This window comes from Podarcis filfolensis (genome assembly GCF_964270895.1).
Source record: "Podarcis filfolensis genome assembly, chromosome: 1".
NCBI classification, from domain to species: Eukaryota; Metazoa; Chordata; class Lepidosauria; order Squamata; family Lacertidae; genus Podarcis; species Podarcis filfolensis.
Window position 1 is genome coordinate 91,881,467 of NC_139604.1, and position 15,322 is coordinate 91,896,788.

Below are 15,322 nucleotides of genomic sequence, written 5' to 3' on the forward strand. Positions count from 1 at the left end.
CAGTTCTATAATACCCCTCCGCTACAGCATCTCAAATAGGATTCAGAGAGCACAACTGCTGGAAGATCTCTCACAGCTACTGCAGCAGTTTGTACATTTTACTCTGGAAAGTCATATAAAATTAAGGTATATCAATGGTGGTAGAGATGGAATAGCAGGAAAAGCACAATGTTGTTGTTTTAGAAAAGAGTGACCATTTTTAAATATCACAAAGATCTGGAAGTCTTTCTAGGCTAAAAATTGGTCCTGCGTTGCATCATTTCCTGATGTTAAAAGATGCTGGTTCCTTAACAGCTGAACCATCTGGAAGAGAGAATTTTGAAACCATTCCAATAGGTAGCATTAAAAGGCTTTCAGAGTTTTAAAAGGCTAAGATCTAGAAATTATTTACTGTAAATAATGATAGCATGGAAACTACCAAAAACATCTGGTACCGTTTCCTTCTTTTTAAAAACTGAGATTTGTAACTGGAAAATGTGCTGCTTGTAAACAGTGAGGCAAAATGCAGCTGACACAAAGATGGCTGCCTTGTTCATACATAAGGTTACTAGGAATGCAAGAAGCATTGGACCAAAACTTGCAAATTTTAATTGCACCTAAGGCCAGAACTAAACATTACTGAGGATGTGAGACTGCTGTTCAAAGTCTTCTCTCTCCCCACATAGTTTTTCCCACCCCCAAAACATGTATTAAAACAAAACAGATGCATCTTGCTGAAAGTTTCCTTACTAGTAGCAGCCAATGGAGTGGAGCAGAGCAGAGGAATTAGCAATGAAATGATGCCATATTCCACATTTTATTTTACTAGACTCATGAGGGACACATAACAAAAAATGCTACTTTCTGTGACAGCCAATAGCCTGAAATTATGACTATTTCTAATTAAACTTAAGTTCATTAACTGAAACCAATAGGTACACAGACTTCACAACTCTTCTGCAAACTGCTGGATTTTTGGGTTGCTTTTGCCACCTATAAACGTTTTACTGCCTGGACTTTTAAAAAGCACAGTACGTGCAAGAATAGAAAAATTAAGTTTTGCCCTTTGTTGCAGAAATTAAAACCATGTTAATGTTATCCATATAACAAAATTCCATGATGGAAAAACATGGACTGGTGTAATTCAGCTCATTTTGAATAGTCAGAAGCTGCTGGCCTGGTGGGGTGGAGCTGCAACATTAGCTTCCTGGCAGGTGTGTAGCTGCTGCTTACCAGGAGTGGGAAAGACAATGGGGATAGGGGCACTGGCATGATGCAGGCAAATCAAGAGGAGCAGCAGATTGGCTGCATTGGTGCACTCGCATTTCCAAGTACTTTAAATTCCTGTGATCTGTCTTTAAGGTAATTGGAGTTCTTATTGAAACTTGTGGCCTGAGTTCTTGGTATATCCTTTTTACTGTCTTTAAGGTAGGCAATGCCTGCAATGCAGAATTGGAAGTATTTTATAGTTTCCACTTCTATGGAGGAGGCAGCTCCATCCCTTTATGTTTGCAGAACTATCCCTTCACAGGAATAATTTACAGGCAAGGGAGTTTGTTGTTCTCAAACAGGTTCCAACAAGATAGCACTAGATCAGGGAGAGTTTGGCTGAACAATTTACAAAGCAATCTTGATTCTACGGCTACACACATAATCCACCATCCTTGGCAGTAAGTCCCATGAAATGCAATGGAATTTATGTCTGAGTAAACAGGCATAAGATCACACAGTAAATTCCTTAAAACCCATGCGCCTATTTCAGTTACATACCCTCCAAGACGCTGAGGTGAAAAACTGGGATGCGTGTCTAGGGTCATGCTTCTATGCAAGTCACGTGATCTGCGCGGGATTGCGTCACTCAAAAGATGCGTTTTGAGGGAGGCTGCGCTCTCATGCCTCCAAACACACATTTTGGGTTCCACACAAGATCGTGGCCCCGCTTTTTTCAGCTTGAGATCGCAGCACCCAAAATGGGTGCCATGCTCCAGCTTGAAAGTCCCGCTTTTATCGAGACAGTTGAAGGGTATGCAGTTACTAGGATATAGTGTTCCTTTTTAAAATGTCACCACTTTCTGAAAAGCTTAGCTTGAGAATATATGCAGAAATATATGGACCACACTTTTCTTTGCCAACTGTTCATCTAAAAGCAGCCTTTCCCAACGTCAGTCACCCCTGGGCCATTGGCCATACTGATTGAGTCTGATTGAAATTACAGTCTAAAACATCTGAAGGTCCACTTAGGTTGGGAAAGGCTCCTCTAAATAAATAATTCAAACGAAAGATGGGAGAAGTAAAGTGAGATATTATCCTACTTTCTAAAAAGCTTTTAAATATGCATATACATGCATCAAGCTACCATCTGGCTAGTAACTCAAACTGAATCACCAGTTTAAAATCAATTCAGTTTATGTGGTCTCACAACAGCATTTTAAGTCTACCACATGACACTGTTCAACAAAGGCAGTATTTCACATATTTCAGGCATCTAGCCAAATCCTTCTGAGCATTTGAACTGCTAATGTTTCATCATTAGCAACAGAAGTACACCAGAGCTTTGCTGGAACTTATGGGCCTATCAGAAGACACAGACGCTAGGCAACAACCACCGTATATGGAATGTTCAAGCAGGATTCCCAGAATTTGGACAGATGCCATTTCCACTACAGCATACTTTTTATGCCGTTGCTCTGGCTGCTATTATTATCCCTATCTTTCTTCCCATATATAATTAATGAAAGCAAAGGAACAACGAAAATGAACAAACTGCGCACATAATATCAATTTGCCATGTTAAAAGTCACTGACCTTGAACATATGGACCCATCTCAGGATGTTCACGGACACGAAGTGTATATGGTTTCTTATGGCCTGACTGCCTTAACAAGTCTCGGACTCGCTCGTTATAGATTTCAAGGAAACTGAAAAGTAGTGGAAATGATACAGGAATTCTGGGTCAGCCTGGATGTATTTCTACACAAGCAGAAGCTATGCATGATGAGGAAAGAAGATCGTGCCTTTCTGCCCTGCCCACCAGACACACCTACTCCACCTCTAGGTTGTCCAATCATAACATTGTCTAGAGCCTAACATTCAGATCTTTCCTCCACTTGTGTTCAAGCTGTCTCCTAGCTTGTTTTCTCGCCGTAAGCTCTGGAGTATGTTGGGGGCCAAACAGGCTCCATGAAGTGGGAGAGGACACTCAGGGGCGATTGTGTCAACAGCCCGAGGCATTCGGGTGTTCCAGAGGTCAGCCAGGGCTTAGATAGGGGCACCAGTCATATCAGCTGGTAAAACCCCCAGAGCCGTTGGGAATCCCACTGGATCCATCAGCCTCCAAGGGCGGACCTTCCTAAAAGGTCCCCGCCCCGCCCCCTGCCTCTGCGGAGGGGAAAAGGTGCTGACAGCCTAAATCTCAGCAGGAAGTGATCTGACCATAAAAAGGGACTGATGTCAATGTCCCCCCCACCTTCAAATCACCCTCTTCCTGCCCAGTCGAGAAAACAAGGTCCAGAGTGTGGCCTGCCAGGTACGTTGGGCCGGTGACATATTGGGACAGCTCCATGGTTGTCATGGTGACCATGAAGTCCTGAGCCGCCCAGAGGCAGCTGCCTCGGCATGGATGTTGAAGGGTCCCAGAACAAGCTGTATATTTAACTACTCCAGCCACAATCATTGACGGTGTTAGGGCTACAGCCTTAGAGGACGAATTAGAATGGTAAAGACCTACAGAACCACATGACAAAGGGAAATAGAAACACACATACCTGACTTCTACTCTGCACGATGCTGACTGTTTTGTATAGTCATCTTCTCTTGAAAACAGACCCTACAGAAATCAGACATTTTCAATTTTTTTTTGCTTTCTGGATCAGGGTGGAGGGGTAGAATCAATGAAATTTTAACAATGTAAATATTTGGTTTAATTAAATAAATACCTCACATATACGAGGTGTTAATCCAATGGATGCCTTGAAAAGTGAAGAAAGAGACAAGATTGCTGTTCATTTGTATTTATAAAGAGTCGCTTGGTATTTAAACAATGGTAAAATTTCCTTGGTACCATGTGACTATAGCATGGAAAGCTAAAAGAAAGAGGGAATCATTATGGGAACAAAACTGTTTTAGATAACTGGTAGAGTCAGATCATAAAACAGGAGAGTTGTTCTGCGACAGAATTGGGGAGTGAAACAAGAACTGCATTGTGCAGAAGTCCACTTGTGCAGTTTCTGACCCACTCATCCTCACTGCTGCCCCCCCCCCATGTCTCCATTGAGAGTGCAAAGTGTGTGTGTTCAAAATCAGTGAAGACTGTTTGAACTCACACACTTGTGGCCTCTACACACTACACACACTATATGCTGCCTCTGTCTAGTTTTTCCTGATTCCCACCACCTAATGCATTCCCCACACAAATAAGAAATCCCAGGCTTTTCCTGAAGGCTGCTCAATTCTCAAGAGAAACTATAGTGAAAAGCAAAGGAGGCTGCAATGGGGAGGAGAGGGTGAGAAAGCCCTGCTGTGACAGAAGACTTGTTTGCGTAATTTTGGCTACAAACCAATAAGTTATAATAATTGAAAATCATATAGTCTAGACCCCTGTGCAACAACAAACTCTTTTTAATCAAACACTCCTGTTAATTTAAATCATACAGATTCAAAGTACCTAGCAGGATTAAGCAAGATTCACAACACTAGAAGTGGCCTTCCGGATTGGACAACTGCACTCAAAAGAAGTTAGGATGGCAAAAGCAATACTGTCTTGATGGACTGAAATGCTTCAGCTTTGCTAATATCTATACTGGTGCGCATGTAACTTGCTCATTGTCCATATTAATGTGAACTTCCTCTATTTTTAGCTTCAAAAATTTAACATTTGATAGTGCCTAATGTTGAACATAGGGTGAAAGAGGGAAAGAATCCCACGAGTCAGTTTCAAAAACAAACCTTGATTACCACTTGTGGTATGAAGAGAAACAAGCCTATGTTTAGATGTCACAACAAGCTTGACTTGCTCTCTGGTACTGCAGCAGGAGTGGGAGAGAAGCAGAGCAGTAACTATTCATCAGCACGCATTAGCACACTCTGTGTGCATATCACATCACTGTTTGCTTCTAAATAACTAACCATCGCAATCTAATGTCACATTTGTATAATGCACTTAAAACATTCTATTTGCAACTATATAGCTGAGTCCTAAGTCACCAATGCTTAAAATCCAAAAGATTCTGCTGCATATTGAACTTGAGGCATTAGCACATTTAAAGCAAAACACATAATGTATTGAAGAATATAACTCACTGGAGTGCCCATCATGGTGTATGTTTTTCCTGAACCTGTCTGCCCATATGCAAAAAGACAAATATTGTATCCTTTAAAAGCACCGGATAATACTGAAGTACCAAGGTCTTGGAAAACCTGAAATGAAAAAAAGAGAGAGAAATTATATTCACAGTCGTACCTTGGAAGTCAACCGGAATCCATTCCGGAAGTCCATTCGTCTTCCAAAACATTCGAAAACCAAATCACAGCTTCTGATTGGCTGCAGGAAGCTCCTGCAGCCAATCAGAAGCCATGGAAGCCCCGTCGGATGTTCGGGTTCCAAAAAAAGTTTGCAAACTGGAACAATCACTTCTGGGTTTGCGGCGCTTGGGAGCCACAACGTCTGAGTTCCAGGGTGTTTGACAACCAAGGTATGACTGCATTATGTATACTTATCGTCAGTAATGTTCAGGAAGCATGAGCAGGAAGGAGCCACTCCAGGCCTCAGCATCTTCAAAAGGGGAAGATGCATTCTGCTATCAGCTAATTTTCCAGTCTTGCCAACGTCTTTTAACTATCAGAATCATGCTCATACCCCTTGTATGGGTTTAAGGGACATGAAAGTGAGGATCTATTTGCCACATAATTTTATGAGAGTCACACTCAATTAACAGAGAACTCCCCCTCCCCCCTAAAAAAACCCTGTAGTGTGCCTAATGCAACAGTAGGTGTTTTATAAACTACTACTCCAAGAAAGCTGTAACATCTGCAAATTGGAAGTGCTCCCCCAAAAATGCTTTCACAAAAACCTCATGACATTGTTTCTGTACGTTTGTTGTATTTGGCATAAGGAATCTTGTTTCAAAAGATTTAGGCTTTCAGATAATATGCAAGGTTTCAGCACGTACAGAAGGTACACAGAAAGAAGGAAAGGTGCAAAGAACCTGGAAACAGCGGGCTACAGAGGTGGTGCCATGAAACAGAACCCAGATATTTTCTGATAGCTGCTCTAAATTTTGTATAAATTTTCAGATTTTGCACTTTGATGACTGTCCTGCAGATGTTCCAAATCCACACTAGCCTGAAGAACAAAGCCTTCCAAAAATGCAGCACAGAAAAAGTTCTGTCACATGACAGGAGGACACCATATGTTTACAAGGCAGTAAAACAAACACAGTATATTAAAAACAAAAATGACTTAGTTTATTGCACAAAGAAAATAAATCACTTGCTATTCAAGCACAGTTAGCTCAGATGACATATTTTGCTAACATACAAAAAGACAATCTGTGAATTTGAGAGGAAAGCCTGAGAATATCTGAAAATCATTTTGTCTGGTTTGAATATATTCTGGTTAGCCTTTCTATAAGTCTAGTAGTAATAACTTCAGATGTCCCTATTATATACTTCATACCTTTATATCTAAAAAAGTTGGGTCAGGCTTATGAAAACCTTATAGATCTGACCATGGAGAAAACTGTACACTTCCATGTCCAAGCTGTGGAGCTCAATATGGTCAAAATGTTTTGCTTTTAGGAACATCTCAAATTAACATCTGCTGCTTCTCATTTTAGACTCAAATAGTCTCAAACACCACAACTAGAATTTTCAAGAGATTTTGCTCCACTGTAATCACATATATACACTTGTTTTATAAAATAAGATCACAGGCAACCTTTTGCCCTTGAAGCTTTTATTTCCAGCTCTGGAAAAACATTGTGGTGGAAGTCTGGTTTTGGCCTGACATAATCTTGAAGGCTGCTTTATAGCACTATTGTAACATCTGTTTTTACTTAAGTTTGTTTCTATGAAGAATTCAGTGGGTGCTATCCAACTAAGTCATAGACTAGGCCCACTAAAATCTTTGGACATAAGTTACTTAAGTCCATTTACTTCCATAGGTCTTCTCCGAGTATGATGGGTAAACTACTGCTCCCATGATTCTTTGTAAGAAGCTATGTGCTTTAAATATATGGTGTGTATACAGCCACACATAGAACACTATTATTTCCCCAAGAATTCTGTTTATATCAGAAGTGAAGTAAGTACAGTCGTACCTTGGAAGTCGAACGTAATTCGTTCCAGAAGTCTGTTTGACTTCCAAAATGTTCAGAAACCAAAGTGCGGCTTCTGATAGGCTGCAGGAAGCGCCTGCAGCCAAACGGAAGCTGTGGAAGCCTCGTTGGACGTTCGGGTTCCAAAGAACGTCCGCAAACCGAAACACTCACTTCCAGGTTTGCGGCGTTCAGGAGCCAAAATGTCCAAGTACCAAGGCATTCGAGATCCAAGGTACGACTGTACATGTCTTCACTCCAAACAGACAATTCATAGAGTGGTGAGGGGTTGCTTAACCCCATCCTTTTAAGCTGCCATCTGCTCAACAGCCCACCACTGGCTTTCTCCTTGCAAAATCAGAGATACAGCAGTTTGAAGAGCTATTTTCAGCAGACAGGGCTAAGGAAGAAAGAGTTAAACACACACACTGTCTATCTGGTCTTTGGCATGGCCTGAAACTATCCTCAGCTGCTGATACAAACATAACAGACCAACACATAATGAATTGTTCCACTCTACGTTGCCATAAAACCGTTAGCTAGCGTCAGACCTTAACCTCTTATTAAACTAGCCAAATAATCCACTCCCCTCTATCAAAATAATAAAAGCCAATGACAACAAGTCATAGGAATCTTCATAGAAAGGATGCAGAGAATGCAGCCCTTTCTTATTTTTTAAAAAAGTACTGTAATAGACTATAATGCAGGAAGGAAGGAAGGACTAATGTAATAGCTTTGTCTCAATGATACAGGGTCTTTTCTGCATGTGAACTCTCACGAGGAATACCAAATTAATCCCAGCTGAAGGCTTTCTGTGTGCAAAGAAAGCAGCCACCAGAACACAGGGAACCCCATTATATTCCTTAATGGAGCAAGAAACTTCTGCTATGACACTGGGTTTATTTAAGCAACATTACACTATTCATGACGAAGAAGAAAAAGCGAGACTGTGGTCATTTTGAAGCATTTTTCTCTCTTGTAAATAGATGACTGGCTACACTACTAGGAAGCCTAGCCAATCTTCAGATCCTCACTTCTCTGCTCAATTAAACAGGAAATGGTGAAACGGAAGAGACGGCTGCTCTCCAACAGATAAATCTATAGGAAAAATTCTATTGGCTGTGTGGCTAGAATGGGGTTCTGAAGATTTAAAACAACATCCTGCCTCTCTTGGTTGGCCAAAGGTACATCAATGCGCATCTCTGAAACTGTGCTACCATGCTGTGGGCAAGGAAGCTATTGGTCTACCTCATCTCTCTTGACAGTTTCTCAGGGTAAAAACCAGACAATTGCTACACAAGACCCAGCTGGATTCCTGACACTTGACTGTTTTGCCCAAGAGGAAAGGCAATGTAGAAGCCCTGACATTTATATGTAAATTTTAAAATTAAGGAATGCAACTCAGTGCTTTTTTCTGGGGGTACACAGGGGCACGCATACCCCTCAACATTTTGTGAATCTTTGTACTTTTGTCCATTTACTGTATTTATTTCCCCCGATTTGAACTATAAAATGATGATTTTCTTGAGTCAAAATGAGAGTACAGTCATATCTCAGGTTACAGATGCTTTGGGTTGCGCACCATGCCAAACCCGGAAGTACCGAAACGGGTTACTTCTGGGTTTTGGCGCATGCTTTGTGCAGAAGCACTGAATCGCTACCTGCGCATGCGCAGACGCGGTGCTGCGGGTTGTGAACATGCTTCCCACATGGATCATGTTCGCAACCCGAGCGTCCACTGTACCCCGAAACATTTTTTTAGAAAAAAAGCACTGATACAACTTAACTATGTGTTGCATTGAACAAAACTGGGGCAACTTTCCTCTCTCCATGCATCCCCTAAATCTCTTCTGGAAGTTTCCCCAAGCATTTGGGGCACATGGAGGAAATGATGGGTGTGTGGGGAAAGGAGAGGGAGGGGAAGTTCCTTGCACAAGCAGAAATCCTTGTGCAAATAGGACAACTTCATGGGAGACAACGAAGTTGGGCAACACACAGCTTGGAAATCAGCACCCCAGAGATTCCAGCAGCTGCCTAGAGCACAATTCTGTCAAGAGACACAAGAAAGGGCCCTACCAAGTCTCTAGAAATAGTCTCCCTGAAAATGTATCTCCTTCCTTCTTCTAATACAAAAGAACAAGAGACTGAGGCATTGTTATTTTGGATTATCCAAGGAAAGGGGATCAACTCCAAAGGTTAATTAGGAAAGATTCAACTTAGTATGTGTTTCTGGTAGTGGTCAGCACATGGTAACATGCACACACACCTTTCACATAGCCTCCCAGTCTGGCACAGAGATATTGGATGCACAAAGTGATGAGAAATAATGCAGTTATTATTTGCACAACATTAGGGAGACCAACACAGGTTGAAATTTTGGATGGTAAATTCACAGCCAGAAGAACTGTACATTATAAAAGGGCTATAAGGTCACAAGTGGTTTCTTTTCACATTCTGTGCTGGCAAGAACCAACCACTAAGTTTTAGTTTTCTATTATCATGAAACAAAAGGAGGTTATTTTAAAAACACAACCTTGGTTCTCAGCCTTCAGAATGAGCTGTTAGCCACCATGTATCAATCTCTGAAAAGCTCGCTAAAGACAAATATTCCCTGTTCCTCCCTTCTAAGACCTTGAAAGGGTTTTCCAGATTGTAGGGCATTTCAGTACAGTACCTAGTAGGGGTCTAACTGTATCATCTGATGCTCAAAGACATTAGATACTTCAGCTAAAAGATGTGGAAATAGCACTTGGAAATCTTGTCCCTCTTTCTCACTTCAGATGATAGAAGAGAAACAAGAAAGAGTGCATATACCAGGCATAGGCAAACTTGGCCCTCCAGATGTTTTGGGACTACAACTCCCATCATCCCTGACCACCGGTCCTGTTAGCTAGGGATGATGGGAGTTGTAGTCCAAAACATCTGGAGGGCCAAGTTTGCTTATGCCTGGCCAATACTGAGTTCTCTTACCTAAAAAATGGGAAGATGGGATTCTAGCAAAAAATACACTGTCATATGTATGCATAGGATAATAACCATTGGTGGTTTTGCCTTCCACTTCTTGTGGAAGCTAGGGCAGATAATTTCCCCTGCTTCTCCCTTCTGCTCTAAATACCACATCTCATACTGTTCCAGAGAGGCTCTCTAAACTCCCAAGAGCAGCTATTTTGGAAGCACAGGAGCTGCAGTTCCCGCCTTCCACATGCAGAAGAGTTCTCTGTTAGTTCAAACCACCACTGGACACAATCCATTGGTCCTGCATACTCTTTAGTCAAATAAATGAATCCCCCAAAATTATTTTCTCAGGTATTTTATAATCTCACAATACTGGTACATAGTCTATCAGATAAGCATTAAAAATTGTCTGATATATTTTCTGTGGATGTCTTCCTAGTTGTATTCCTAATTCCTTCAAATGATTGATACATTTTCTTAGTTCAGCTGTTTATTGTATACATTGCATGCAATATATCTATTCAGGATCCTGTGAAAACACTTCCAACTTGGTTCAGTGAAATATGAATCAGATGTGTTTGGGGGCGATGATCCCCTGTACAACACCATGGTCAGATTAAGAGACACAAATAACCAATTTATAAGAGATAGAGAAACCTACTACAATGATCATGATTTATTTTTAATCGTCCTATTACAGGCAAGATTAAAACTAATGCCCAGGTGCCATTATAAGGGCTCTCTCAGGCATTAGGTGGTATGTGATAGCATCCATTTGGTGTGAGGATTCATCCAAAATCGCTGCCAGTGGCAGGGTGTGCGGTGAAAGCAGAGCAGGTGGTGCAAGTGGCGGTAGCAAGTATGGTGGCGCTGATGGTGGTAGGAGTGGCAGCAGGGCAGGGTGGCATGTCCTGTTTCACCTCAAGGGAGGGAAATGGGATGTTGCACCCCATGGCCACTATACACCTCTAACTGCTATGTAAAAACTACTGCTATTCCTTTTCCTCCTTCCACTTCCAAACTAGAACAGCCACCAAGAACTACAGTGCAATTATGAAAGTTGCCATGGATACTCAACAGCGGGCCACGTGCCATACTCTTCAGTAGGCGGTATAGGTGTGTCCCTGTTCTCCTTTCTTTCCAAAATACAGTGGTGCCTCGCAAGACGAAAAGAATCCGTTCCGTGAGTCTCTTCGTCTTGCGGTTTTTTCGTCTTGCGAAGCAAACCCATTAGCGGCTTAGCGGATTAGCGCTATTAGCGGCTTAGCGAGTTTAGCGGATCAGCTGATAAGCGGCTTAGCGGATCAGCTGTTAAGCGGCTTAGCGGATCAGCTGATAAGCGGCTTAGTGATCAGCTGTTAAGCGGCTTAGCGGATCAGCTGATAAGCGGCTTAGCAATCAGCTGATAAGCGGCTTAGCGGATCAGCTGTTAAGCGGTTTAGCGGCTTGGGAAAAAGGGGGGGGAAGGAAAAAACCCCCGCAGGAACTCGCAAGACATTTTCGTCTTGCAAAGCAAGCCCATAGGAAATTCATTTTGCGAAGCACCTCCAAAACGGAAAACCCTTTCGTCTAGCGGGTTTTCCGTCTGCGAGGCATTCGTCTTGCGGGGCACCACTGTAAAATGTAACGGAACTAATTTTTTAATGTGAGCACTGATTCCACTAATTCCTTTCCTGTTAGAGATACAGATAAAAATATTTAAAGCTTCAGTTTATTTAAGTCTTTAAGACCAACCTATGTACTTCATAAGAAACTGAAAATATTGTTAAGTTTAGCTGCAACAGTGGCACATTCACTTCCCGCGACCGTCAAGATCTCAATACTTGGCAAAAGCAGCTTTTGATACCAGCTTTCCTGTGGGATTGCAAATACTTTTTAAACTTTTATTTTCACAGTCACCCCTCCCTCTCCTATGACATTCAATTGTAGCGAACTATTCATACAAAGTTATTATTCCATCTACTGTAATCAGGGAATAAATGTATGCAAATTATACCCAGTAGGATGTGAAACAATGTGCACATTGTATTATGCAAATCTAAGTGCAGACAGAGCCTGGGAGTCTACAGGCAGAAATGCCAAGGCTATGAAAACGGGAAATACATGAGAATCTGGGTTGCCGAGTGTCTAAAATGAATGTTGTTTAGTGACTCCAGAATTACCATTTCTAGCAACTCAAAACAACTGATGGCACCTAATTAAATCTAAAATCATAACAAAAAAAATTAAAATCTAAACTCACTTGGGGGAAAACTCAGTTCTTTTTCAACATTTAAAATCTTAAAAGAAATCACTGCATATCTACAAGGTAAACTGAAGAATTGTGTGACAGACGTATCATATGTTCTATCATATTGTTCTTATGTGATTTTTCTTTACCTGAAATATTAAGTAAACAACCGTACTTGAGCAAATGAGAATTCATGTACAATGCACAATTCTCACAAAATAGAAATATACTGGCTAGGAGCCAATGGGGAAACTCTGAAAAATAGTTACAGCTAAATCACATTCTTGGCAAGCCCAAAGGACTTACAGGAAACAAAGGCAAAGATGCAACCCCAATGTCATGTACAGAAACTGACTGACAGTAAAGCTTACTTCAACACTGGCATTGGGACAGCATTGTCTAGACTCTGGTGTTCTTCCAGGCAGGAGGTTAGTTTAGGGGGTGTATGACAGGTCTGTGGCACACATAGCTTTGATCTTCAACAGAGAAGAATCGCCAGAGGGCTCAGGAGGTACTGGGGTTTGGTTTGACACTGGTGCCTCCAACAGCTGTCACCTGAGGCAACTGCTTCACTCTGCCTAATGGTATGGTCAGCCCTGGTTTTTGGTTATTAAATTACTTTAAGCACACACCATAACAGAGTTGACCAGCAGAAAATCCATGCTGCTCTGAGGGTAGTCAACTGTATCATGGCTGCTACTTGGGAAATAACTTTAAGTTCATAGAATCATAGAATCATAGAGTTGGAAGAGACCACAAGGGCCATCAAGTCCAACCCCCTGCCAAGCAGGAAAAGTTAATCAATTAGCTTTTAGTAAATAAAAACTGAGTGGCATCAGAAGGCAATCACAGAAGCATTACTTTCAAGGATGAGATGACATCATAGTAAGCAGCATAAATACAACTCAGGAACACACTTAGAAAACATTTCCTAAATGTTACCACTGAAAGGAGCAGCTGCAAGGAAAATGTATTTAAAGCTCTGTTTGGACTCAGCCAGGGAAATGCGTGACGGTATTAATGTTTATTCTTATTTTGAAGGCTTTTGGAGGTACAACCGGAAGACCAGGAGACTTTTCTTCCTGCAGCTGGAGAGAGGATGGAGAGGGCTAATACTATTTCTCACTCAAAAATGTCTGTACATGTTAATTTTTTATTGCGATCCTGTCTGAGCTTGTTCATCACTGCTTGGTACCAGCTTGATATATAGGACATATGGGGGGAAATCACCTGCTGCTCTTTTTTAAAACTACAATTCTATTGCCAGCATGTATAGCTCAGTTGTTTAGAGCATGGTGCTGATAATGACAAGGTTGCAGGTTTGATCCCCAAATGGGACAACTGCAAATTCCTGCATTACAAGGGGTTGGACTAGTTGATATTCATGGTCCCTTCCAACTCTACAATCAGGGTTGCCATATGTCCAGAATTTCCTAGACATATCCGGAATACTGCAGCCGCAAGCTAAATTCCCATGTTCACAGTGTCGTTTTTGCCAATTTCCCTTAGAAATAGCTCAAAAAGTCCAATTTCTTTGCAATTTCTATTTCTAGGTTTGTATTACGTATTCTGTGTAGGCCTATGAACGTATAATTCAAATGATTCCAATGTGTAATATATTAGTAGAGTTGTGATTCCCAAGAAAAGTAGGGCTTATTTTCAAACATATGGAATTATCAGGAATCTCAGTAAGTATTAAAAGGGCTAAAAGGTAAAGGTAAACGTACCCCTGCCCGTACAGGCCAGTCGTGTCCGACTCTAGGGTTGTGCGCCTATCTCACTTAAGAGGCCGGGGGCCAGCGCTGTCCAGAGACACTTCCGGGTCACATGGCCAGCGTGACGAAGCTGCAGCTGGCGAGCCAGCACCAGCGCAGCACACGGAAACGCCATTTACTTTCCCGCTATAAAGCGGTACCTATTTATCTACTTGCACTTAGGGATGCTTTCGAACTGCTAGGTGGGCAGGAGCTGGGACCGAACAACGGGAGCTCACCCCGCCGCGGGGATTTGAAGCGCCGACCATACGATCGGCAAGTCCTAGGCGCTGAGGTTTTACCCACAGTGCCACCCGCGTCCCCTATTAAAAGGGCTAGGGAGGTGATATTATCATAATTATACCATATTCCTAAATGTGTCTAATCAGAAAGGACGCCTATTAATTTGAAGTGTCATCAGTGGTGAGAAAGCATCATACGTCCGTCCATTTCTCCTGCAACTACAGCCACTGCTGGTCTGAATAAATGTTTGCTTTCCTTTGAATTAACATCTACTTAGTCACTAGGAGACAGGGGTGTCAACTTGAATAAAATATTGTAGGGGCCCAGGTAGGCCTCACCCCACATAATCAGTCACATGACACAATGCACACACATTATTTAAATGGGAATGCCCATCAACGTTGGGCCCCCCCCCGGGCCCCTCAAACATTTTATTGGGGGGCCGAAGCCCTCATGGCCCCTGGGAGTTGACTCCTATGCTAGGAGATGCATTAAAACTTTTCAAAGAGGCATTGGGGACAATGAGAAGGCCCTTCCCCAAAGTCATTAGTTTCATTACAGGGCAGAGATTATGCTGGTGAAGGAGACTGAAATGGCTGTGTGATAGGCTATAACCGTAGGAAGACATCCAAGTCTATAATATGGCAGTATGGGGAGTCAGATGGAAAGAAGCTGGATTATGCTGTCCGGGAGAGTTGTAGTAGCATTTTAAGTGGGAAAGTGTAATGTGAAAATGGTTTTGGCAGTTCACCATGCTTGCCTTCTGGTTGGCCACCGTGAGAACAAGATGGTGGGATAGATGGGCCATTGGCTTGATCTTGCAGGCTTTTTTTATGATGGTATAGAAA

General features: G+C 42.0%; 1 protein-coding gene across 4 annotated transcripts in view; it reads right to left on the reverse strand.

The window, feature by feature from the left end:
• Positions 1–15,322, reverse strand: part of STARD9 (StAR related lipid transfer domain containing 9) — an 86,011-nt gene that overhangs the window by 55,592 nt on the left and 15,097 nt on the right. For all 4 annotated transcript variants that reach the window (XM_083606069.1, XM_083606067.1, XM_083606068.1 and 1 more), the window contains exons 4-7: positions 5,278–5,394; positions 3,915–3,947; positions 3,744–3,805; positions 2,785–2,897 (exon numbers count right to left, since the gene is read on the reverse strand). In XM_083606069.1, coding sequence (XP_083462195.1) covers positions 2,785–2,897; positions 3,744–3,805; positions 3,915–3,947; positions 5,278–5,394 — 325 coding nt within the window. The remainder of the gene's footprint in view (positions 1–2,784; positions 2,898–3,743; positions 3,806–3,914; positions 3,948–5,277; positions 5,395–15,322) is intronic.